The sequence below is a fragment of the Hibiscus syriacus genome, unplaced genomic scaffold, assembly GCF_006381635.1.
Source record: "Hibiscus syriacus cultivar Baekdansim isolate YM2019G1 unplaced genomic scaffold, ASM638163v2 tig00112231_pilon, whole genome shotgun sequence".
Classification (NCBI taxonomy): Eukaryota; Viridiplantae; Streptophyta; class Magnoliopsida; order Malvales; family Malvaceae; genus Hibiscus; species Hibiscus syriacus.
In genome coordinates this window covers 1,762,155-1,789,429 of record NW_024063276.1, presented here as the reverse complement: position 1 = coordinate 1,789,429, position 27,275 = coordinate 1,762,155, and the positions used below count along the sequence as shown (strand labels likewise).

The 27,275-nt window shown below is 33.5% G+C and overlaps 3 protein-coding genes across 4 annotated transcripts; 1 reads left to right on the top strand and 2 right to left on the bottom strand.

The window, feature by feature from the left end:
• Positions 1–4,658: 4,658 nt before the first annotated feature.
• On the bottom strand, positions 4,659–5,824 carry LOC120176288 (ervatamin-B-like). Its single transcript, XM_039182735.1, has 2 exons — positions 5,349–5,824; positions 4,659–5,248 (listed from the first exon to the last, which is right to left on the bottom strand). Exons 1-2 carry the CDS (start codon positions 5,776–5,778, stop codon positions 4,659–4,661), a joined length of 1,020 nt encoding a protein of 339 aa, XP_039038666.1. The 5' UTR covers positions 5,779–5,824.
• Positions 5,825–9,472: 3,648 nt separating this feature from the next.
• Positions 9,473–23,671, bottom strand: LOC120176197. Of its 2 annotated transcripts, none has more exons than XM_039182668.1 (21): positions 23,295–23,671; positions 23,166–23,228; positions 22,888–23,063; positions 22,720–22,801; positions 22,560–22,637; positions 22,419–22,478; positions 22,198–22,302; positions 21,735–21,845; positions 21,055–21,096; positions 20,789–20,902; positions 20,526–20,713; positions 19,832–20,118; positions 19,635–19,756; positions 19,434–19,476; positions 19,242–19,333; positions 14,096–14,144; positions 13,526–13,596; positions 13,279–13,398; positions 12,240–12,340; positions 10,367–10,412; positions 9,473–9,843 (listed from the first exon to the last, which is right to left on the bottom strand). In XM_039182668.1, the coding sequence occupies exons 1-21, from the start codon at positions 23,421–23,423 to the stop codon at positions 9,790–9,792; spliced, it is 2,133 nt and encodes a 710-aa protein (XP_039038599.1). In that variant the 5' UTR covers positions 23,424–23,671; the 3' UTR covers positions 9,473–9,789. The 2 variants fall into 2 exon arrangements, with proteins under 2 accessions (XP_039038599.1, XP_039038600.1); XM_039182669.1 differs by having other exon boundaries at positions 9,473–9,834.
• A 2,058-nt stretch (positions 23,672–25,729) lies between these two features.
• Positions 25,730–26,683, top strand: LOC120176217. The gene has a single exon (XM_039182680.1). The coding sequence runs from the start codon at positions 25,730–25,732 to the stop codon at positions 26,681–26,683; it is 954 nt and encodes a 317-aa protein (XP_039038611.1).
• The last annotated feature ends 592 nt before the right edge of the window (positions 26,684–27,275 follow it).

Here is a 27,275-nt window from a genome sequence, read left to right as displayed (position 1 = left end):
AACGCTCGTCTCGCCGCCCCCAACCCGAAACCGAAACCTAAACACTCAAGAAATCCATCCATCGGCGTAGATCTACGCTTAAAGCTTCGACTTTTGCCTTTCTCGTCGGTGGCTTTTCGACTTCCAGTGTCCGTCGGGGCTCTGGGTAGCTTACTGCTGTTCTTTTCTTTATTTTTGTGTGTATTTCTTTGAGGTTTGCTTTGATGTTTGGCTGCTTTGGTTCGTGTTGGTTTACTATTTTTGGTATTTTGCGGTTCTGTTGGTTCTCGATGATTTTCTGGTTTCGATCCTTTGGTTTCTGGCCGTTTGGTTGTGGCTTGATTCTGTTGGTGTTATTCTGTGGGTACTGTGGTTGATGTCTTACTGTGATGGCTCCGATGGTTCTGCCTAGCCTCCGATCATCCCCCCTCTGCATGCCTCACCCGGGGCTTTTATAGCCCCGGTGTTTGTTGGTCTGGTCATGAAATAAGAGCGTTCGTGGCCGTTGTGACCGGTCACCCCGGGATGGGTCAGTCCCGGGGATCTCGACCGGTCGTTGGCACTGTTGACCATCTGTTTCACGTGGCTCTTGGTTTCCCGGGTTGTGTGGCGCCTTGACCGAAACTGGATGTGAAACCCTAATATTTCTGCTGGGCTGGTTTAGGCCCGATTGTTGGACTTGGACCCGTTCTTTAAACCTGAAATGAGATAAACGAAATAAATAAATAAATAAATAAATATCAAATAAAAAAAGAAATAAAAAATATATATAAAAAATATATTTTTTAAAATTATATTTTATATATGATTTTAAAAATGGTTTTCAAAACCATATAATATAATATATTTTCAAAAAAATATTTTAAATTTATATATATTTTCAAACATGTTTTTGAAAAACTATATAATATACAATTGTTTTCAAAAATATTTTTTCCAAAATAATATATTATATAAGTTTTCAAAATGATTTAAAAAACTATATATTATATATATTTTAAAAATGTTTTCAAAAATTATATAATATATAATTTTTTAAAAATGTTTTAAAAACTATATATTATATAATTTTCGAAAATGTTTTAAAAATTATATAATATATATAGTTTCAAAAAATGTTTTAAAACTATATATCATATACGTATTTTCAAAAATCATTTGTAAACTATATATATAAATGTATATATATAAAAAAATGTGGACGAAAATTAGTGTCTACAGTTCTAATGAAACTATCATGCGGTTTGTGTGAAATTTCTTAATATTGGGCACTGATAGTGCATATGTGCTGCCAATATCAGCCTGTTGCTGAAGATTGTAAAAGCTGGGACTTCTTTTTGAATTGATGCTGTTATTGAAAGCCAAACTATTTTTTTTCTTTTTTACTGAGTACTAGACTCACATCTTTCGTTTTCTGCTTATATAACGATTTTCGAAAATAGGAACATATTTTTATGCAGCTTGAATTATTGTCAGCATTGTTAAAGTGGCTGTCTTCATTTTGTCCTCTAAATTAATTTTTTGTCCTTGCATGACCTGGTTTCCGTATTATCTCTTGTAAGTTTTTTACTTACATAATGCCAAAGGTTGGATTCTAAAGTTGAGTTTTGCCTTAAGAAACAGTGACAAGGAAAACTCCAAGAAATGTCTAGCTCTATAAAACTTCTGTAATCCTGCATTTCATGGAGCGGGTCTGTAAAATTCCTTCAGATTATTTTGATTTCATCATTAATTTTTCAGATCAGTTGATTGTGAGAAAGAACAAGTCAATAACATAAACTTCGGTCACCGGTCAGGTTATATCTTTCCTTGTTAATATATATGTTCTATTGTTTACTTGCTACTATATTTGTTTTATTGATTACTTTTAAATATGTTACCTCGAAAACAACCATCGGTGCCCAAAATAGAAAATGAAAAAAAACAAGAACAAGAAATGGATAATTCTTTACATGGGTCTTTAGATAGATTTATTATTAGACCGATTAAACCTTCTAATAATCCGATTGGAAATTCTAATGATTCACCTAATATTTCTAATAATCCTATTGGAAATTTCAATGATTCACCTAATACTTCTAATAATTCTATTGGAAATTCCAATGATTCACCTAATGATTCTGTTGATAATTCTAAAGATTGTGAGAATAATGAATTTATTGATAAAGATAAATTAAGTGATTTTAATATTTTTGATCCTAGAGTGTGGGATGACTTAGATTCAAAAATGAAAGATTTACTTATAGAAAAAGGGCCTAATAGAGAAATTGAAACATTTTTCTTGTGATTTTTTATTCGTAAATTAAGAAATGGTGATTCTTGTGATAGAAAATGGTTAGTGTATTCAAAAGAACTTGATAAAGTTTTTTTGTTTTTGTTGTAAGTTGTTTAAAACCTCTCGGACTAAAAGTAATTTGGCAATTGAAGGAATAAATGATTGGAGACATTTAAGTGAAACATTAAAACAAGATGAAAATAGTTCCGATCATATGATTAATTTAATAACTTGGACCGAAACACGAATTAGGTTAAATAAAAATGAAACAATTGATAAAGAGTTACAAGAAATGATAAAAAAAGATATTGAACATTGGAAAGAAGCGATGGTTAGAATTATTAATGTTGTGAAATGTTTAGCAAAAAATAATTTGGCTTTTCGTGGTACAAATAAAAAATTTATGAAAACTCAAATGGTAATTTTTTAGGTATACTTGAAATGATTGTTGACTTTGATCTTGTGATGAAAGAACATTTTCAATTAATTCAAGAAAAAGAAACGCATAATCATTATCTTAGTCATAAAATTCAAAATGAATTAATCGAAATGTTGGCATCGGATGTAAAAAGTGCAATTATTAAAAAAATTAAAGATGCAAAATATTTTTCTATAATTCTTGATTGCACTCCGGATGCAAGTCACAAAGAACAAATGACTTTAATTATAAGATGTGTGGATGTGGCAAGTGTTCCAATAAAAGTCGAAGAATTTTTTTCATTTTTTAATTGTAGAAGAAACATCCGGTCTAAAACTTTTTAATATTTTACAAGATGCTCTAAAATCTCTTGATTTGGATATTAATTATGTTTGTGGTCAAGGGTATGATAATGGAGCTAATATTGGGTATGATAATGGAGCTAATATGAAAGGAAAACACAATGGTGTACAAAAATGGTTGTTTGATATAAATCGTAGAGCTTTTTATATGCCTTGTTGGTGTCATAGTTTAAATTTAGTTTTGTGTGATATGGTAAATTCTTGCCACAAGGCAAAAACCTTTTTTGGTACATGTCAAACAATTTATAATGTTTTTTCTAGTTCCACAAAAAGATGGAGTGTTTTAGTTGAATTTATAAACTAACACTTACATCATTATCCGCTACTCGTTGGGAAAGTCATATTGAAAGTGTTAAAGCAATAAAAACTCAATTCTCTCAAATAAGAGAAGCGTTAATAAAAATTAGTTGAAATTAGAAATGATGAAAAAGTGTGTCGAGATGTCGAATCACTAGTAAATGGTGAACTTTCTAGTTTTGAATTTATTTTAAGTTTAGTTATATGGCATGAAATTTTGTTTAGAATTAATTTGGTTGGTAAGAAATTACAATCCAAATATATGCTTTTTGATGTTGCGGTTAAAAACTTAGAGGGTTTAATTAATTACTTTAAAGAATATAGGGAAATTGGGTTTGACAATGCTATTAATGAAGTTAAAGAAATAGCATATAATATTGGGGTTGAACCTCAATTTCCTAAAAAAACGTATTTCTTATAGAAAAAAACAATTTGATGAAATTCCAAATACCGAAAGAGAACAACAATCTTCTCAAGAAGCATTTCGAAATGATTACTTTTATTATTCTTGTAGATATGACTCTTATTCAATTGAAAATTAGACTTGAACAAATGTAACATTTCGAGTTTATATTTGGTTTTTTGTTTGATGGCTCAAAGTTAATTTCATTACTTGATGACGAACTAAAAAAATGTTGTTTAAATCTTGAGTACAATTTGAAAAATGGTGAAGAATTTGATATGGAAGGAAAATATTTATTTATGGAGTTACAAATTTTGCAGAAAATGTTGTCGGATGAAGCACACAAAGGTAAAAGTCCATGGACATCTATTCAAATAATGGAGTTTGCAAGAAGAATGGATATGTTCCCTAATGTGTTGATAGCATATAAAATTTTGTTGACGGTACCGGTTACGGTTGCTTCCGCGGAAAGAAGTTTTTCAAAATTGAAGCTCTTGAAATCCTATCTTCGAAGCACGATGGCTCAAGATAGATTGAACGGATTAGTAATTCTAAGCATTGAAAGTCAATTTTTACAAAGTCTTGATTATCATAAAATAATAGAGGTTTTTGCTTCAAAAAATACACGAATGCATCCTTTTAGGTGATATTTGTAGCCTTGCAGGTTTTGGTTTGTATTAGTATTGATATTGTTTGACTATAATTTCTATTACATTTTTGTTTTAAAAAAATTATTTATGTTTTATCTATTATACGGTACAAGTGTAGGTGCATAAAATTATTATCTCGCCCAGGGCATTAAAACTCATTGGACCGGCACTGTGTATTATTAACGCATTCTTAAATTATTATTATAGAACATGAAAAAAGTGAATATTTTAGTAAGCAAAGAGAATTACCAAGCCAATTTCCCTGAAATGCTGTTCACTTTACAGGGTAACTAGAATCCATAGCAATACCGCATAGGCCTCTTTCATCAGAGACTTCACGTTCCATCCTAATATATCCAGATTCTCCCCAGGAGGTGCCCCAGGAATTCTTAACTAGCCAGTACTTCTTACTGCCATCTTCTCCATAGCCGACTACTGCAACTCCATGGTTGAGTTGATATCCACAACCTCCGGTGAAGACACCGCTTCTGTAGAATTGAAATTCATACCCACCTGCATCGATGGCAACTGATACAGGTTGCTTGGCGACTCCAACTAGCAGGCTTTTCTCCATGTTTTTATGTAATAATTCGTATCCACTAATCGTAGCTGCATAATTTCTAGCTTCTTTATCCTTGCAGCTGCCGTCTGTTCCCACGTATGGATAGTCTTTGTCGGCGGCAATTCCACCTTTCTTTATAATGAATTCGAATGCTTTGGTCATGTCTCCACCGTTGCAGCCTTCATTAAATGAGTCGGTGTCACAGTCAACAAGTTCTTGTTCTGAAAGAGACGTCAACTTTCCGGTCTTAATTTGATTGATTCCTTCTATGGCCGCCACCGCTGAGAACGCCCAACAACTTCCTGTATCATCACAAGGTAGGTGATGTTAAATCATGCTTGACATCAATGAAACAAATTAATTTAAATTTGGCAATTCATTGACAAAGCAAATAAGTCATACCACAGGTGCCTTGATCCTTGACAGCAGTCACTGCACCTTTCTTTCTCCAATCTATGCTCTTTGGCAAATCGTGATATTTGTCTCGTTGGAAGATTTTGGTCTCACGTGGAAACCTTAACCTCTGGTAACCCAAATACACAGCTCTGAACTCATCATTTAACATGTCTGCAAATTTGTTGTCAATCAACTTGTATGATAGGTTCCGAGAATTGATGCAATCGATGAACAAAGCATTGGACTTATAAATCTCGAACCGCAACGCCCATTCATTCTTGTTCTTGTACTTCCGGCCGTGTCGGCTCAGCCATCGTTCGTATCGTTCTAGCATTTTGTCCGAATCGTACCCTACGGAGCAGTTGTAGTGGCACCATACTCCCGAGCACATCCATAAGGCACACACAAGTAAAAGGGTGAAACTAGCATTCCCCATCTGCAAATTTTTATCCCGAAAGGTGGATATGCTGCAGAAGGAGAAGATGGGATTGTGTTGTGCTTATAAAATGAACAAAATTTAGAAATGTTTTGACACGCATTTTGAATCATTTAATATGTGCTTATACCATGTATGCTTTTCTTTTGGTTATGTTTTTGGCTGTTTGTTCATGCTATTTGTGCTTGTGAATTTCAACGGGGCAAGTCTTCTATGGTTTTACCGTCAAGATTGTACACTGCATTAGTAGAGATGATGAAGATGAGGGCAGATAAAAGCACAAATCTATTTGGTTGTGCTGTAAATAATAGAAATTGTTTGCTGCAATTTTTTATACAGACAAAAGATGAAGGCCCCTTGTCTTGCCTCTTGTTATCGTCATAAAGATGGTTGTAGTATCTTGTTCATAGTGTTTTGGATATGCATAACAATGGGATTGAATGATGCTCCAATACCCCAAGCTTGACCTACCTTTTGATGACCTTTGTTAGCAGGATGGATCGAGGGGGTTCTGGAGTGCGTCCGTCCCTGATTGTTAGGGAGCAAGGGATGAGGTCGTCAATAAGGCTTAATCATTCATTTGCCTCCTAAAATATACTCTTTGTTTGATTATATTGTCCTCAACTTTTTCATTAGAACCTTTAACCTTCTTATAACAATTAGAGATGGGCTAAAGGGTGATAGGGACTGCCTTCTCACAAATTTAGATTTTTATATAATTTAGATAATTTTTATTTTTTATTAAATTAATTTTATTCTTTAAAATTTTATAATTTCGTAGCTTAAATTTATAATATAAGTAATTAAATATAAAGTTCATCTCTTATCATAAACTCCTACGTTAATCTACCTAACATTTAATTCTTTTATCTAAATTGCCTCATTTTATTAACACTCCCCCCATGGTTTTCTTTTTTTTGCCCATTACGGATTCTAGGTTTTTTATTTAATTCGGATTTTTATTTTGGAGAATACGACATTTGTTACAGTGAATCTGGAACTGATCATTTTGAGGTGACGAATTTCAATAAAAAAATATTTTTTATTCAAACTCATCACCTCGAGGTGACGAGCTCCAATAAAATATAATTTTTTATTAAAATTTATCACATCAAACTTAAAATTTTGAATAAAAAATATTTTTTTATTTGAACTGTAGAAAATACTGTAGATCCCAAAATAAAACCCTAGTCCTAAGCATACTTAAGACCCAATTATGATTTACATAGGAATTTACAGATTGTCCACCAAAAGTGATAGTAGTAGGATTCAAACTAGGCTTACAAACTCAAATTCCTAAATTTCAACCACGTGAGCTTATATAACATTTTTAACAATAAAAAAACAACTGATTTTAAGAAGAAAGGATAAATGATATAGAGTTGCTTTATTAAAGGATTACTTGTTTGCGGAGAGAAAATCTTAATGTCCCATCCATGCACACGAAAATAAGTTCAACTTTGATGACAGACTGCACCAGAAGTCGGTGGTGCATGGTCAATAATTAGTCATCCCCAGCTGTTAGGTGGTTTTAAGGATTTTTTAGGGTAGATTTAGAAATATTTTTTAACATGGATATATATATATATATATATAATATAAAATTTATGTGCAATATTCATGTATGAGTGATAACAAATAAAATTTTAAAGTGAACAACTAATAAAATATATGATTAATCAAAAAAATTTGAATATAAAGTGGACACATATATTATACCTACGTAAACTAGGAGTGGATCTATCGTTGAATGCTCACGTAATACTAGGAGCTAGGAACAGCAACGGGCCGGGTTCGGGGCGGGTTCGGGGCAGGTTTTGCTCTCCCATCCCCATTCCCAAAATAAATCCCCGTCCCTATCCCGCCCCGATCCCCGTTGGGTTTTTTATCAGAGCTCCCCGTCGGGGATTTTTTTCCCCGTTCCCGAACTCGACCCCGAGAAAAACCATATTTTTCATTAAAAAAATAGAAAAAGCGATCACAAAAAATAAAAAATTAGTCTACATTATTTACAATTCAAACTACAGTCAAAAATTCAAACCCAATTATAAATAATTGTCTAAACTCCAAAATAAAACACATACATAATTAAACACATACATAATTATAAAAGCTAGGGTTTAGGGTTTAAGTATTTAAGGTTTAGGGTTTGTATTATATAATTAATATAAAAATATAAAATATTATATATATAATTAATATAAAAATAAAAAATATTATATATATAATTAATATAAAAAATAAAAAATATTATATATATATATATATATAATCGGGACGGGGCGGGGATACCTTGCCCCGAACCCAAAAAAATCCTCGATACCCGATCCGACCCGATTTAATTCAAACCCGACCTGACCCGACCCGAACTTGGTCGATTTCTGGTTTCTCCGTCGGGTTTGGGTCATTCTGCCATCCCTATTAGGAGCCTTGACTTATAAACTTGGACTCGTCTTCGAGATCCAGTTAAAGTTTTTGAGTGTGACTAATGTAAACAATAAGAGTAATTTGAGAGAGTACGTAATTTGTATCTAGAGAATGATTGGTGTGAGTGGTTATCATTTGATAATTTTATTTCCCTATTATTATAAAATAGATAGTTTCTCTCCCTTTTTTATACATATAATTGCGGTTATGTTCTTTATGAAAACAAATCGGTAGACGAAAGTGATACAAACAGGTGGTGGTAATAGAATTCGAATTTGATCTTATAAACTCAAGTTCCTGAGTCTCAACCACTTGTGCTTACACTCATTGATAGAGAGTAACTTTTGTTACAGTACAATAAAGTGTTTTATTTCTTTTATTCTTTTATTATATTTATAAGCCAATACTAACAATATTATTTAGCAATAATATTATTTACTAACGAAGAGAAGTAGCCATGGAAATATTCACCAGCAATAACATGACTTATTCATCTCTCTCCAAACTGGTAGCAGTCGAACACGAGAGCTATAACTACGACATCGTTCGGGTTTTCTCTTTATAGACGATACTGTCGTGAAATGCGAAAGATAACAGTGTTGGATTTAATTAATCTAGATTCATAAAATAATAAGAGAAAATAACCTCAGTGACCAAAAATCCCAGATAATATACGATTTTGACCAACTTTTTTTGGATTTGCGAAAATGACCAACAAAATCGCAATGCAATATTTTCCTTGTAGGACCAAAAATCCCAGATAATCCCGAATCTTGTAGGTAGAAAAATATTTTCCTTTACCTCTGAAACAACTTATAAGGAGAACAACACTTTCTTTACCACTAAAACAACCCAGTAGATTTCATGAACAATTTTAATACCAAAACATTATTAAGATAATAATAATTTGTGTAATATAGTGATGTTTTGTGTTATTACACTAAACATAATGAGCTTTTTTGTATAATTAAAATTCCTTGTACGTATGCAATTACACTAAGCATAATAATAAAAATATTTAAAATGTCAAGCAATTTTAAGGACAACCATAAAGAATTAAAAGTAGAGACAAATCTCAAAATTTCAATTAATGTAAAGACTAGGAGCATAATTAGATCCACCAACGCATTGATTCAGAATCAACTTAAACAAGGAGCACGCAACAAAACGCCAAACATATTGTGAATTTCATTTGATTTCATGACACAAATTGCATATTTGCCAGAACTCTGATTATGAATGAGAAAAATGAAAGAACCACAGCGTATATATCACAAAAATTACCAACCATTCCTGCAAACACAATGACCTCTAAAGGGGTCGGAAAGTAATACAAAAAAATTCCCTGACACCGTCTTGTGATTAAGCGAGAGAAGACAGCAATGAGGACGGAAATTATCGATACAAAATGTAATTACAACTTAACATTGCTGCCTGTAAAGAATATTAGACCACTAAAGCTAGCTACCCAACAGGTTAACTATTTAAGCCACAGGGGGCATTCTCAAATATATATTCTACTCAATCTCAATACCAAGGTTTCTAACTCAACCGCACAGTGAATGAACCATCTATGATGCCTTGTTACAAGAATAAACCTCTCTTCTTCCCTTTTCTTCTGTCACCAGCCTGCAAAAGCTAATAAGAGAGATCCTCTTGTGAACACGACGGTTTAAAACAATGCAAGAATTATTTAAAAATTTCAGCCAACAAAACCTATCAAAACACTAACTTTAGTCCTACAGCTTATCCAGCTTCTTATATCACATTATATTCTTCTGAAAGCTAACAAATATTTAATGGAGCCCACAACTAATGGTTCTCTATCTTTAACCACAACCAAACGCCCCGGTGCAAAAACACAAGGAAAAAGCACCCATTCCTATTCATTTTGGGAAACAAATGGGTCAAATTTAATGCCCGGCATGGAGTAAAACTCATCAAAATCACTGCCCAGAATGAAGTGAAACTCACATATGATTATACGTGCTAAAAACCATACTAAAATATTGACATACTCACATATCCAGTATGCCAAAAAAGCAAATAGTTTGAAGCTCCTAATCAGGATTAGGCTTCTATGTAGGTGTGTGCATGTGAGCATAACAATTCTCACTTTTCAGTGTGTAAAAATACAAGTATAGAAAGTGGAGAGTAATACCCGTATAATAAATAATCTCAAGGTGAGCACAATTGTATCTCTTGAGCTGCAGAAACGAAATGCAAATATGAATAAACTTATACCTCTACACAGCCACCATGAATGAAAATAAACACAGTACACCTTGTCCAAAATATAGATGAAAACAATCTTGAAAATTAAAATAAGACAGACACCAAGTTGGCAATAAATTGGCATTATATATTAGAACAGAAGCTGTCACAGGTGAAACAATATCCAGAATCGCACAAAACACCGTTGTAGATTTTTACTCTTGAAACTGACGATAGATATACATATACCACTTTTGGACATCTATCCCTCCTTAATCTTTAAATAAATATGAAGAGGCATGCAGAAGCAGGTTCCCAAGGGCCTTTCAAAGGTTTGCCTGAGGTCATTCTTGGCCGTAGGATTTAATTAAGCACATTTCTAAAATGGGAAGTAGTTAAGAGCTTCACTAGTTGGTAGTGCACAATTGAGTCCTATCTATAGGAAATCCACCTTTATAACGGAAAGTAGCAGCATAATTTTATTGTTTCTTTTTCTTTTTAAAATCAATGTTTTATTAATTGACAAGTCTTAGCAGTCTTTGTAATCTCTCAAATTTTATCTTTAGTAGAAAAGTTCTAATAGAAGTCGACAGCTCAATTTATTTAAACTACTGTAATCTCCTAAATTCAATAATCAGATTTCTATTTCATTACCTTTTTTATTCTTTCCCTCTTAGATTATAACACAATCATTTCTATACAAAATCTTTTTTATAACTAGTTATAAATAATAGATCTTACCTCTGAAACAATTAACATAATTATTACACAGGTAAGTTTAAAAAGTAATCAACTGCAGTGATTATCTGGTATCATTCAGTTCAGAAGGAAAAAGTTGAGGGTTTTACTAGGTTAACTCAGAATGCAAAATACCAGTTAGAAAAAAATGGTAAACACAAGTAGTTTAAATAGGGGATTTAAATTTGCATGCAAGCACACAAACGAACACAAAAGAGAAAAGAGGAGGGTTTTACTAGGTTAACTCAGAATGCAAAATACCAGTTAGAAAAAATTGGTAAACACAAGTAGTTTAAATAGGGGATTTAAATTTGCATGCAAGCACACAAACGAACACAAAAGAGAAAAGAGGTGGTAAAAGAGATTCAGAGAACCTTCCAAAATTGGGGAATAACATCCATTTTCAGTTCATATTTCAAAGCAGCAGAGGATTATAGAGTCAAACATTGGATCCATTTCACATAAAATTGAGCCTATAAGGGCCATCTGAGCCTCTATCGATAGTGTACATCAAAGTTTACCCTATGTGAGTATGAGTCAATATACAAATATCATCCAGATTTATTAAAGTTGTTGGTCTTTGATGCAACCAGTTCATATTTCAAAGCAGCAGAGGATTATAGAGTCAAACATTGGATCCATTTCACATAAATTGAGCCTATAAGGGCCATCTGAGCCTCTATCGATAGTGTACATCAAAGTTTACCCTATGTGAGTATGAGTCAATATACAAATATCATCCAGATTTATTAAAGTTGTTGGTCTTTGATGCAACTCTCGAGACTAAGTGAAAATGTCGACGGTAAAATGAGCAATTGAGCATTAGGTGCATTGGGCTTTGGGTTCCAAAAGGGAAGTAATCCCCTCCACCCCAAAATCCAGTGCATCAAGACTTTCAGGATAAAACATCAAGTCCAAAACATTAAGGTGTCCCCTTAGGACTATATGAAAGTACTTTGCGTGATATTAGTAGAATCCTGTTAATTTTGTTAACTTTTCAGATGTTATTCTCAAATATACTATGTTTATGGATGTGTAATCAACAATTGTTTATTTATCTACAAGAGGAGCTTTGAACTTACCGGCTAATATCTTGAGAACTACTGTCTGCTCGTAACACGCGCTGGACACCATTCGATCCAATAATCATAAACTCTGTAGGCTCTTCGAATGTAATTTTAATCTAGAGAAACCAATAAATACATAAAGATACCAACATAAATATACAAGAATAATTGCCATCTAATGCCAATAAATAATAAATACACAAAAATATACTAAAATATATATACAAAAAAAATTAAGAGAGCGCTTGCCATCTAATGCCTTGGGAGAAAATAATTTATCAAAAGCAGTCAAAATCAGTAACTAATAAATTTTATTAATTGCATCAGAAACCTATACATGGAAACAAATATATTGAGGCATTTTTTTACTTCATTAAAGGATTACTGAACTTAAAGGACGAGATATACAGAATAAGATGTGATACTTCATCAAACAAATATCAATTATTGTTTGGATCAGAGAATTTATCTCCTAGTCTGTATGTTTAAGCTTAGAATAATCCTGGATCCCCATCATTACAAAAATAAGATCTGTGGTGAGATTTGGTTTACTGCAATGACCCAACTTTAAAGTGATAGATTCATTTATTCCACTTCTCTTTGGTTCGTAAATTGAACAAAGGGAAACTTAGTACACCAAGGTATTTACCTCTATGCTAATGTGAATTACAACCTTAATGAAATGCTACCGCACATAGTGCTTAGAGCAACCCCTCACCAAAGAGGAAAGTCTCTGAAAGTTCCCTAATCATGAACTTTGCTTTTCCAAATTGATTGGAATGATCATAGGAATAAAAGGACCATAGAGCATAAATCTTATGCGGGAACAGAGCAACTAGATGTGATGCTTAATGTTATGAAGGCTAGCTATTAAATCAAGAAACAAGTGTGAAGCTTTAGGGGTTTTTTGTCTTCTCTTTTCATCATTTACCATCCCTATCTTTCTCAAGGACCACAATCAATTCAAATCTGAAATGTTATAAATCATAACATCCTGGCTGTATTACATCACTCATACAAGATTTCAAAAGAATAATCAAGTTATTAGACATACCTGAGTGGTCAGGTGAAGCTTTTCAGTGATCACAGGACCATTGGGTCCACTAAACTTGATAATGTAACCGTCTCTTTTAATGGTCAAAGTAGCTGGTTCCCATATATCAAGATATCTTGTCTGTGATATAAAAAGACTTGAGAGTATATCATTTAAATTAGATAAAATTAATAAACACTAGAAAACTAAATGGAAGCATTACCACACGGGGGCAAATATAAACAACCATAAAAGTGCAAAATCATACCGTAAATGAAACTTTATATGAAGCTTGGCCACTATGAAGAGTCTTCTCTATGTGGGCTTGCATCTCCGGATCTGTTAAAAGTGAAGGGAACATAGGGTGAGAAAAAGTAGTTGACAAGGGATTAGACAGAGATTCTATCCTTCTCAAATGATAGAAGGCAAAGAAAACGTCCAAGAAAAAAGCAACAAAAACTTAATCCGGTACAGGTAGAGATCCTTCTGTCATTAATTTCCAACTCACCCGTTATCACCAATTTTTTCTGTGGGACTCAGTTATTTCTATGGATAGTCATGAGTCATGACGGGTGTACTGGAAAGATTGGACAACAAGAGTAATGGAGGGACAGAGAGCCATTGGTACTGTTATCGACCAAGTGTCCATCAGACAAGAGGGTCAACAAATCCTTCTTTTTTAATTTAGCACTCTTCACGGACAAAATAAAGAATGCAAGAACAATAATTGCTGTTACAATCAGCTAGAGCTTATTAAGTTTTTCTATGGTTTTATAAGATCTCATTTACATTCATTACAAGTGAAAAGGTAGGCTACAGAAACATAATGTATCAATACCACATGTGATCTTCTTGTGCTCATTGGCGAAGACCTTCACCAGCTCTCCCTGAATTGAGACATTAAACAAGTTATTCAAATTGGCAACAATAAGCAGATAGTCTCCCAAGTGCAAAGCAAGTGGTGCCTTGAGCATATTTGAAAACTGATGACTACAATATTCCCGAAAAAAGTAATTAAAAAATCTACAACAAATAATCATCATATTCATCTTTAAGATGCCAATTCCTGGTTACAACAACTAATACATGTGCAAAACATGAAGGAAATAAGAAAACTTCATAATGCAAAACTAACGAATACATGAATCAACAAGGCTGTCTATCATTAAATAGTTCTTCCCTGGTAAATAGTTCAACATGAATTTTTTTTCCTTTCTAATTTCTACACTACCTTGATATTGATGTCTTAAGTGTAGAAATCAGAGTAATTTTCTGTATTTTCTTATTTTTTTTTCAATAGGACATATTGCATCTTTATATACAAATTATATCTCTAAATTAGGAAAGATACCAATCCTAAGAGATATGATCCCTTAAAATAAAGGATTGTAGAAAACTATTTACAGAATCCCTTAACAGAAGGGATGGTAACAACTCATATATCTCTATAATTCCTACACTCCCCCTCGAGCTGGAGAATATACATTGTATAATCCCAGCTTGAATAGGAATTTAGTGAAAACAGGCTTTGACAAAGTCTTAGTGAGAATGTATGCAATTTGTCCTTTAGAAGGAATGTATGAAAGTGTCTTTTTGTTAACTTGATCAGCAATAAAATGCCTATCAATCTCAACATGCTTTGTCCGATCATGTTGAACTGGATTGTTGGCAATCTGAATAGCAGATTGATTATCACACTAGAGTCTGTAAAAATCTTAACAGTTCTGTCTTGTGTCTTCTTAAGCATTGAGCCGTGTTTTGGAGGTTTCTTCAAATACTTGAGAATTCCATTTGCTGCTGCCATATGCTCTTCAATAGGATTAGTCATCTGTTGACTTATCACATTTACGGGAAAGGTTATATACGGCCTTGTCAAGGATAAGTAAATTAGTTTACCAACTAATCTTTGAAATTTCTCTCTGTCTACTAAGGACCCATCTTCTTTGTTGAATCTTAAGTTTGCCTCCATTGGTGTATCAGCCGCCTTACAACCAAGAAAACCAGTTTCTTTGAGTAAATCAGGTATATACTTTCTTTGAGTAAATCAGGTATATACTTTCTTTGGTTGATCACAAGTCCTTTTGACCTTGCCACCTTTATTCCTACGAAATACCTTAGCTTTCCCAAGTCTTTGGTTTCGAATTCCTTATTTAACAACTTCTTCAAATTGCTAATCTCTTCATCATCTCCAGTAAGAATTATGCCATCCACGTACACAATTAGGATAGCTTTCTTATTTGTAGAAGTTACCTTGATGAAAAGATTGTGATCGGCGTGGGACTGCTTGTAGCCATTTTAAGAATGACTTTAGTGAACCTCTCGAACCAAGCTCTGGGTGATTGTTTTAACCCGTATAGAGAATTATTGAGCTTGCAAACCTTGTTGCTACCTTCAACAGACTTTAAGCCAGGTGGCAATTTCATATAGACTTCTTCTAGCTTGCCATCAAGAAATATGTTTTTTACATCAAGTTGGTGTAAATGCCAATCGCAAATTACAACCAAACTTAGGAGTACTCGAATAGTGTTAAGTTTCGCCACAGGTGCAAAAATTTCTGTGAAATCTATCCCATATGTTTGCGTAAAGCCTCTGGCCACTAATTCAGCTTTGTATCGTTGGATACTACCATTGGAGTTATACTTTACAGCAATGATCCATTTATAGACAACAACCTTTTTTCCTTGAGGAAGATCTGTAACAGTCCAAGTAGCATTTTTCTCTAGTGCACAAATTTCCTCTTCAACAGCCCTTCTCCATTTTGAATCCTTTAGAGCTTCAGCTATGCTTGTGGGAACCTGTTATTTATCCAAGGTTGTTGTAAATGCTTGAAAAGAAGACATCAATTAATTATAACCAGCAAAGTTTTCAATAGGATGCTTGGTGCCCTGCCTAACCTCTTTTCTAATAGCAATAGGGAAGTCATCAAGAGTAGGGGAAGTGGCCTTACTGATTTCTTCTTCCATTTCGGCAGCTAAACCCAAATCCAATTCTCGGCAAGAATCAAATTGCAAAGCAGCCTCAGGAATATGTTTTCTTTTCCTTGTATAGACACTAAGTTGTTTGATTGGTGTTGTTTTTGGAAGATTTTTAATGGGAGTACGTGTATTTTCAAGAAGGGTGTTTAAAGTAGGTGTGGGTGAATTAGTGATAGGTATTACAGATGAATCAATGGGAGTAGTTACAGGTGACAAATATGTAGGTAAAGGAAAAAATGGTGGCAATTCTAAAGGTTGAGAATGAAGAGTAGGAGGAGATACCTGATGTGGCTGAAAATCCTTCCATATCTCCCATGAATTTCAGCCTGAGTGAAATAGGAATCCTGCTCATAAAATGTTATATCCATAGTGGTAAAAAATCGTTTAGAATGAGGATGATAGCATTTATAACCCTTCTTAAGTGAAGAATACTCAAACAGTACACACTTTAAAGACTTAGGATCTAACTTGGACTTATTAGGAGCAATGTTTTAGATAAAAACAGTACAGCCAAAGATTTTAAGTGGCAGAATGGAAGAGATAGGTTTAAAATGGGTAAAGTGTTGCAAAATTATAGATTGAGGTGTTTGAAATTGTAAAATCTTACTAGGCATTCAGTTGATTAAATATGTGACAGTTAATAAGGCTTCCCCCCAAAAAAAATATTTTGGAACATTAGTGGTAAATAGAAGAGAACGAGTAACTTCAAAGAGGTCTCTATTTTTTCTTTCGGCAATGTCGTTTTGCTGTGGGGTTCCAACACAAGAACTAATCTGAACTATACCCTTTTCCCTGAAAAAATCACCTAAAGACTTAGCAAAAAATTCACTGCCATTATCATATTTAAAGAGCTGGATTTTAGACCCAAATTGAGTGAGAACCATGTTATAAAACTAGGCAAAAGCACCAGCAGTTTCAGATTTATCTTTTAGCAAATAAGTCCAAGTTATCCTATTGTGATCATCAATGAAAGTGTTAAACCACTTACAATTATCAGCATTCTTCACCCGAAAAGGGCCCTAAATAACATTGTGGATCAAAGCAAAAGGATGAGAAGGCTTATATGTAGAGGGAGAATAAGATGATTTAGAATGTTTGGCAAGAGAGTAAACTTTGCAAGAAAAAGAATTTTGCTTTTAATTAATGAATAGAGTAGGAAACAATTTTGCAAGATAGTGGAAACTAGGATGGCCTAAACGAAAGTGACATAACATAACATTATCAACTTTTTCTAAAGCGGTGAAAGATTTAGAGATCTCGGTTGTAGTAGAGGAAGGGAGAATGTAGAGACTATTCCGCAAGTTGGCCTTACCAATCATCTTCTTCGAGTTCAGTGCCTGCAAAGTACAATCAATATAAGTTAAAATTGCAGAGCAATGCAAGTCGACGGGAAGTTTACTAACTGAAACGAGATGGCAAGCCATATTTGGTACAAAGAGAACATTTTTAAGTGCAATCTGTTCATTGAGAACAACAGTGTCATGTCCTTTTATTTTGCACAACCATTAGTCGTTTTGACAGCTTTACCAAAGTTTGGGAAAAAATTGCAAAACAAAGTCTTATTACCAGTTCTATGATCTGTAGCTCCAGAATTGAGGATCCAATTAAGAGTCAACTGGGAGGAGAAAAAAGATGTAGCATAAGGGTTACCTTCTGGTTCTTTCATGATCAGATTACCCTCACAAGGCCACTAAAACTTTCCAAACAGTTTTTGAAGTTCAGCAATTTGTTCTTTGGTGAAGCTAGTAACAGATGTGGCAGCGATTAGGCTTGATTTATTATCGCAAGAGTTCTTGGACTTCCATTTCTAAGGTTTACCATGAAGCTTCCAGCACTTCTCCTTGGAGTGGCTGGGCTTTTTGCAATCGTCACACCAAGGTCTCCCCCGTTTGGAAGTGCGAGATGATTGATGGGTGAGTAAGGCAGATCCTTCATGAGGGGAATATGGTTCATCAGGCATCATCACACACTTGCGGCTTTCTTCCTTCTTAACAATAGAGAGCCTCTCGAAGGGAGGGAAGAGAAATAGCCAGGACCCTGCCATGAACCTCGTCCAGGTCCTAGTTTAACCCTTGGAGAAATTGAAAAAATCTTCGCTGAGTGACAATTTTCTGGTAAAAGGTAGCATCTCTTGGATTTGCCCAATCATGATGTGCATACAAATCTAATTACTGACAAAGGGCAGTAAGGGTATTGTAGTAGAAAGTGACAGGCATGGTTCCCTGCTTAAGGGTGGCTGCCTGATCTTCAATATGATATAATTCGGCAATGTTATCAGTCCTAGAGTAGGTTTCAAGACTGCACTCCAGATTTCAACGGTTGTGTTGTACAGAAGAAAGTTTTTGTTTATACTTGGGGTCATGGAATTGAGGAGCCAAGTACCCATCCACTTAGCAAAAACAGTGTCAGTCGCAGCAGGCTTTTGGATTTCACCAGTAACGTAGCCAAATCTTTCTCTACCCAAGAGAAAAATCTTAACCGATTGGGACCATTCAAGAAAGTTGTTGACATTCAATATAGTCAGACCAAATGAATTTGATTGAGCATCAGAACCAGAAAGATTTTCTGGATTTAAAGTGATCTCCGGAGTAGGAGGAGATATAGGAGAATAAGTCGTTGACATGGTCTAGGTTGGAAAGAAACCATAATCTAATCTGATACCATGTAGAAATCTGAGTAATTCTTTGTATTTTCTTTTTTTTTTTCAATAGGATATATTGCATCTTTATATACAAATTATATCTCTAAATTAGAAAACTCTAAGTAAGGAAATATACTAATCCTAGGAGATATGATCCCTTAAAATAAGGGATTGTAGAAAATTATTTACAGAATCCCTTAACTGAAGGGATGGTAACAACTCATATATCTCTATAATTCCTACAATAAGAGATTCAGACAGACCTCATAACAGATTCATAGGCAAAGAAAAATAAAAGCCAAGGACAACAAACTACACTTGAATACACAAGGTTCCAAATATGGGAAATTGCATATTGAAGTAAATACCTTGCGCTTCCTGTTATCTAAAGGTTGAACTTCAATAGCAAGGTATGTATCAACATCATCAGCAGTAACAAGATAGTTTGGTTCCTTTGCTCCTGTTATTCAGAACCCTTTTAGAAACATGTTCAATAAATAAGGGGTTACATTTTGAAGACAGGCTTGAGAACCTCAAGAAGATAAAAGACAAGAAACTACCTTCAATGTAATTAACAGATCCGTCTTCCATATGGCGCACCCACTGTCATGGCAAGCACATTACAGCATTATATATACATACTTTGGAATCAAGAGAAATGCTAGCTAATACAAGGCATCTTCAAATACATCCAAGAAATAACAATACCCAAAATACTAGATGTTCAAAACAGAGGGTAGGAAAAAATCCAGAAAAGGAACCTCGAAATTACAACTGGTAGTTCCATTAATAGAATATCCACACGCCTGAAGTTCCCTTCCTGGATAAGCTTCCCCTGAAATTTGGAGACCTTCTATGGCTGGAAGTCGATCATCTTCAGCAGCTACACAAAGCAATACAAAATATAAGACAGTCAATCTTAAGGCTTACAATCAATAAAGCACGCTTAATGCCTTACCCTCAGAAAAAGAAGACGAAGGCTCTTCGAGAACTGGTGGCAGATAAGAAGGATAAGAGGAATTAGGGTCATCATGTGCATTATAAGGTGAGTTTCTTGAATCCCAATTGGAGGTAGGTTCTTTTTCAATCTGGGGTCCCTCAGTATCAGGATAATCCATCTCATTAGTGCTAACAAGGTCACGAAATTTAACTTGTTTATTAATAGTTTCTTCACCATATCGCATGGTATTCATGTCACCCTGAGCTCCTGCAAGCTGTGTTGGTGCCTCAATAGCAGTAGAAGTCCTGGCAACCATTAAAAATAAAACAATTTTGTTTTTATTATAACATACACAAATGTTAACATGCCCTAATCAAACAAAAACACTCAGCACTTATCCTTATTAAAAAGTTCATGTTTCTTTCTTCAAACAAAATCTGTAAGAGATTATAAGTAAAAAAAATCCACTCCAAAAACTTATAGACTATCAACTACTTCTCCCTCATTTGACTATTTCTCCAATATGCGGAGGCAGTATAATGTCACAACAGAATATTCATATTGGCTCATCCTGAAAATCTAGCTTTTGAAATGATTTATGCATACAAGGCACCAAAAGGAATTCAATGAAAACAGAACCCACTAACAAATGCATATGGTTGTAATTTGTACATTCAGTTCACAATAGCATTCTCCATTTGACCAGGCTCACCTGCTTGTTATGGGTGAATACCTTCCCAAATCATCAGGTTCCAAATTTGTTGAAGCAATGCCGCCACCCAAGCCACCTTGGTGCTGACCAGGTAGATCCCAGGTTGAGTCTGTCTGAGCATTAGAGATTATATGTGCCTTTCCTTGGGGAAAACCCAACTGTGGAACCAATTCAAGACCATTTTTGCTCTGCAACAAAGTATAGGAATAAGAATACCATACTGTTATAGAAGTACATATCCAATGAATATATTATAAGCATACTGAAGTTGTCAATGTTGCACCAAGGGAATGAGATGGGGATTGGGCAACAATATTGGAATGATTGACATCTGACCGCCAAGGTGTCAATTGATATTGTGATTCCTTTAGCTTTGACTGAGACCAGCAAAAGAAAACATAAACATAATTAAGTATTTACAATCACCATGATGCTCAAAATCTCAAACCATGATTAGCACAGGCTAACTCCATCAGAACTGGAAAAGAAAATGCCTCCAGTTATTATAAACTCATTCAATGTAACATACCTCGGTGATAAGAAGCTTCTCTTGCAGATGTTTAAATAGAACCTGCACGAGTCCAGTAGTAACTTCATAACACTGAATTAAAGAGAAGAAACATATGTTTTGACTCATTCAAAATAATTCTTCACTCTTATGTTTTGTGTCCTTCTCAAATATATGTCATTTCTACACTTCAAAAATATCAAGGATAAAAGTGGATAGATACGGGTACGTTATGGTATATAAGGTGCTACAGAAACACACAGCCACACACAAGAAAGTTCCAAAAATAACAAAACAAAAAGAATGTAGGAGAACAAAAATGATATCTTGTTGTCTAATGATTACAATGGCAATGAAATTTGTAAGACATGCATTTTTTTATTTAACATTTCAAGAATACTACCTTTTTTCTATCTATTTTATCATTTCATCATAAAAAAGCCAAAATACTGTCAAGATGACCAAGTCAATATAGATGTATCATCACATTAAAAAAAATTAATAGAACAGAGATATCAAACCAAAGACTAAATTAATTATTTGGAGAGAAAAGATGCTCATACCAATTATGATCATTTTTCAATATTATTCTTGATAGGACTGAATGGTGCACTTTCATTTGAGATAAGGGGGAAAATCATATCAATATAGATACATAATACATGCATATAGATACATAATACAGGCATTTAGAAACTGACCTTAACGTTGCTTACAATGGATTGAGCATCAGGAACTGGTGGCTGCTGGGAATACTCTGCCAATAGAGGAAGCAGAGATGACACAAATGTTGTTCTTTCTTGCTGCACAGCCTAAAAAAGAGGACCAAACATAGAACATAGAAATGTATATCTTTAATAACAAACATGATCCTAAATCCTAATCATCATAATAATATACAACATCACAATATATTGGCAGACATGCATAAGTTCATCATCGTGACAAACGTTTTTTAGTTTTAAAATGAATTGAGTTAAGAAAGAAAAAATGATTTCACATCTAAAATAGTTTGAGCATTAAGCTTTAACACCCAAAAGAATTCAGGAACATTGCAAGTTTGCAACCTACAGAAATTGAGGGGACACGTATCAATGTGAAAAGGAAAAGAAAACCATTATCCCTCAAGGTGAAAATTAAATAACATTAAGAAATGAAAAATACCTGTAATTGATATGTTAGACGAATATTTTCCTCAATTATGTCTTGCCTATAAGAGAGAGCTGTTGAGGCAGCATCAACAAGGTCCTGTTGTTGTTGATCAAAGGCCTGGTGACAAAAACTCAAAAAAAATGTTAATATATTTACTTTCATGAACAAGGAGCTGAACAAAAATAAAAACAATTGCACTGTGCAACGGAAGGGAACACTAGGCTAGTGCCTACCAGACGCATATAAGCAATGCGCTTTTCAAGAACATATTTTTCATTACGAATTTGTGCTTCCTGCAAGAGTAACCATGAATAATTAAAAATTCAAAATTAACATGAATGAAAACAGAGGGGGAAAAGGAAGCAAGACATAACCTTGATGGAAAATTCAGCAAGCTGTTTGCGCAACTGCAAAATCTCTTCTTCATTTTCTCGACCCTTAATAGAAGCATCCTGAAGAAAACTCGGAGATAGCATTCCATAAAAAATCTATAAAAAAATTACTTCGGCATATTACAAAAGGGCACAAAGGAACCTGTTTCCAAATGGAATTGGAATTAGCCATTGGTATGAGACCCTGTGGCAATCTAGAACTGTATTCTCCGTCTAACTGATACCTAACATTTTAAAAGAAACGAATAAGAAAAATCCCATGTTTGATGTAAATACAATGAAAGGACTAATGCAATGTAAGAAGAAGAACCTGGTTGGCGAAAATGAGGTAGCCGTAGAGGGCGAAGAGAGACGAGAAATAGCAGGACCCGTATTATTATCAGACGCAGCAGCAGCAGCAGCAGAAAATGCATTCAAAGCACCATTTAAGATGGTATCGGTAGCTTCCTTTGCAGAAGCATTTTGATTGTTAACACTTTCCACTTTCTGTTTTCCATAAAATATAAGTAAATTGAGGCATGAATAAAGCATGGCGAAAATATAGAACTTCATTAATAACTAAAAGGAAAAAAAAGTTAATTTTGCTACATATTTTTCGAGCTGCTCAAGTTTCTTCTGGAGTTCGGACCTCAACCGACTGTTCTCTTCTGCCTGAGAATAGATGCAAAAAATAAATACTTTTCTTCTATCATAGCAACTAGAGAAGAAGAAGAAGACCTGTTGCTTAATGGTGGCTTCGGCGGCCTCAACAGCTTTCATGACCTGAAACAAGCTATCATCGTTGTTGTCGTTGAGGGCCAAACCCGACAGCTTTTCAGCCAATTTCCGATCGTGACCATTCTCCATGCCCCTACCTCTCAACACTGCCCTGATTTAACGATTCTTAAAAAATCAAAATCTCAAAACCCAATCTCGATCATGCCTATGGAGATTGATGCAAATATTTTTAGCCCCATGAAGAACCCTAACCTAATAACCTAAAAACTAAAAATAAAATATACGGAATGGGAAAAGGCAATGAAATGAGTAGAAGTGGGAGTGGGGAACGGGGAGAAAGGGAAGGACAAAGTGCTCGTGTTTACTAAGACATTACAAACAGGCAAACCGTAGATTCACCGAACAATAATTTCCCGGTATTATTACGAAATTACATTTTTATCGTTTTTGTTAAATTGTATTATTAATCCTTATGTTATATATAACTATAAATTTCATTTCTACATCATATAATTAATCAAATATCTCACGAGTTTGGTGATTCTAATCTCTATCAAAAAAAAGTTTAGTTATTCTAATCTTAACATGTCGTAGTTAAGATATATATATATATATAGTGTTTGGCCAAATAATTATTTTATTTTTTCTATATTTTAATATTAATATTTTATTTTAGGTCAAAAAACTTTTTAATATTCGCAATAAATATTTTAACTTTTTTTAAGTATTTTGGCCCCAATAAATAAGACCCCTAATTTAAAGCATTAACAATTTATTGATTAATTATTTCATTTACAAAGGTTTTTTTAAAATAAAATGTCTTCAAAAAACAGAATAAAGAATAAAATAATTATTTTATTAAACTTTAGTGATATTTTTTAGGCTAAACTATACAATGATCATTTAAATATTTACCCCTTTTATTTTTACCATCAATTATTGTCAACCAAACCACTAAACTATTTAATTGTATCAAATTAAATACTTGTTAATATTTAAATAAAGTACTTAGGTGACAATTAATAAAATTGGTATAGTTATACATTTGATCATCAATACTTATATATTATATTAATTTGAGCCTAATTTTAATTAATTTAATAAATTTAATCCACGTGCCACCATCTGATTAAAAGGTTTTTTCATAATTTAAATTTATTTAATGTAATTATTTTTTTCTTCCAACTAGATGGTGACATGCGTACTTATATATTATATTAATTTAATCTTAATTTTAATTAATTTAATATATTTAACTCTCTAATCAGATGATGACACGTGTCACCACTTGATTAAAAGGTTTTTCATAATTAAAATTTATTTAATGTAATTATTTTTTTCTTCCAACCAGACAATACTTATATGTTATAATAATTTGATCCTAATTTCAATTAATGTAATAAATTTAATTCTCTAATCAGATGATGGCAAGTGTCACCACATAATTAAAAGGTTTTTCATAATTTAATTTATTCATTTTTTTCAATAAGATGGTGACACACATAGTTATATATTATATTAATTTGATATTTATTTTAATTAATTTAATAAATTTAATTCTCTAATTAGGTGATGATTGTAGGAAAAATATGAATGAATTGATTGAATCATAACTATTCATGAAAAATAATTAAGTCTTTTCGTGAACAATAGTTATTTGATTTCACTCTAAAGGTCATGTCTTTCCATGATAACCTTTTGATTAAAATGTTATGATTTTTAATCAAATGGTTAAGTCATTTCATTTAAAGGTCTTAACATTTCAATAAAGGTCTTAACCTTTCAATCCTCTCCCTATATAAAGGCTAAGTTGCGACACATTTCATCACACAACTTTCTACTATTTTCTTTCAAATATTTCCCTTTCAATTCTCTGATTCTTCCAAAGTCATTTTTCGATGATAGATAAAAACAAATATTGTGTTCGATTGTTCACTTCAGTTGTGCTTACTATTGTGAACGTTTGTTGTTGTATCCTGCTCTGATTCTTCCAAAGTCATTTTTCGATGATAGATAAAAACAAATATTGTGTTCGATTGTTCACTTCAGTTGTGCTTACTATTGTGAACGTTTGTTGTTGTATCCTGGGAGATCGACGTCCAACATTACTCAAAGCACCGAGGAGAGGACGAATATGTCTTAAGGAAACTGTTTGTTCAGGCCTCAACGAAACTCTTCTTCTATTTATTCAGTTCCATCCGATTACATGTTCTATTTTATTTCACATTTATTTTTACTTTATTATTGAAACGAAATTTTTAGATTATAATACTACAACACTATTTTTCAATATTTTGCAACAATCTTAAGACAGATTCCTTGTGTTGTAGTTCAATCTAAACTCAAAACGATTACCGTGGTAATATATTTAGGTTAATATATATTTCATTTCATATTATATTTATTATTTTGGTTTTGATTCCGATTACAGAAAAATGTCTGATACTTCATCCAATTTACAGTCTAATGCGATTGTCGCTACACAGACTCAGGCTGCGAGCCAAACGTTAACTATGACCATGAGTCATAATGAAAAGCATGCGAAATTCAATGGAGAGAATTTCAAAACATGGCAACAGAAAATGTTGTTTTATTTGACGACATTGAATCTGGCCAAATTTTTGAAGGATGATCCTCCTACTATTAGAGAGGATGAAGTGGATGTTGCAACCGCATTCAACATTACCGAAGCATGGAAGCACTCTGATTTCCTATGTTGTAACTACATCTTTAATGGTTTATCTGATGCACTTTATGAAGTATACAGCATAAAGAAAACGGCTAAGGAAATATGGGAATCATTGGACCATAAATACAAAACTGAAGATGTTGGTGCTAAGAAATTCTTAATTGCCAAATTCTTAAACTTTGTAATGGTTGATTCTAAAACTGTTGTGAATCAGGTGCAAGAATTCCAACTAATCATTCATGGTATTCTCGCAGAAGGGATGATTATAAGTGAATCCTTTCAGGTGGCGGCCATTATTGAAAAACTTCCACATGCTTGGAATAACTTTAAGAATTACCTTAAGCATAAGAGAAAAGAAATGACAGTGGAAGAACTGATTGTGAGACTTCGGATTGAAGAAGACAATCGATGTGCGGCTAAAAGGCTAAACAAAACAGCCAATCATAACATTGCCAAGGCAAATATGGTGGAAGTCAAAAAGGACTTCAAGAAAAGAAAGCAAGCTCAATTTGAGTCTAAACTAGGACCAAAAGGCAGTGGTTCTAAGAAGCAAAAATTCCAAGGGAAATGCTTTAATTGCAATAAGACGGGACACATGTCATCCGAATGTAGGCTTCCAAAAAGGTCCAGAACAAAAGAGGCTAATGTTATGACAGAAATTTCCAAGGAAGTTCCAGAACAAAAGAGGCTAATGTTATGACAGAAATTTCCAAGGAAGTATCTGAACTTGACCTATGTGTTGTGGTCTCTAAAGTTAACTTGGTTGATTCAAATCCAAGAGAATGGTGGCTTGATACTGGTGCCACACGCCATATTTGTTGTGAAAATGACTTATTTGCAGAGTTTTTTTCTTGTAAGAAATGAGAAAAGATATATATGGGCAATGCTGCAACTTCCAAGATTAAGGGGAAAGGCACTGTAATTTTAAATATGATTTCTGGAAAAGAGTTGAAACTTCAAAACGTGTTGCATGTGCCTAACATAAGAAAGAACCTTGTCTCTGGAAGTATACATGGCTCTAGGATGGTGTTTGAATCCAGAAGTTGGTTTTATCAAATGGGGGAATATTTGTGGGAAGGGGATATGTATTGAACAATATGTGGAAACTCAATGTTATCTCTGTAAAAGTTAAAAATATAAATAAGAATGATTCTTCTTCTTCTGTTTCTATGATTGAGTCATTAAATTTATGGCATGGTAGACTATGACATGTTAATTATGATACTTTACGTAGATTAATTAACTTAGAACATATTCCTCTATTTCACATTAATTATAATCATAAATGTGAA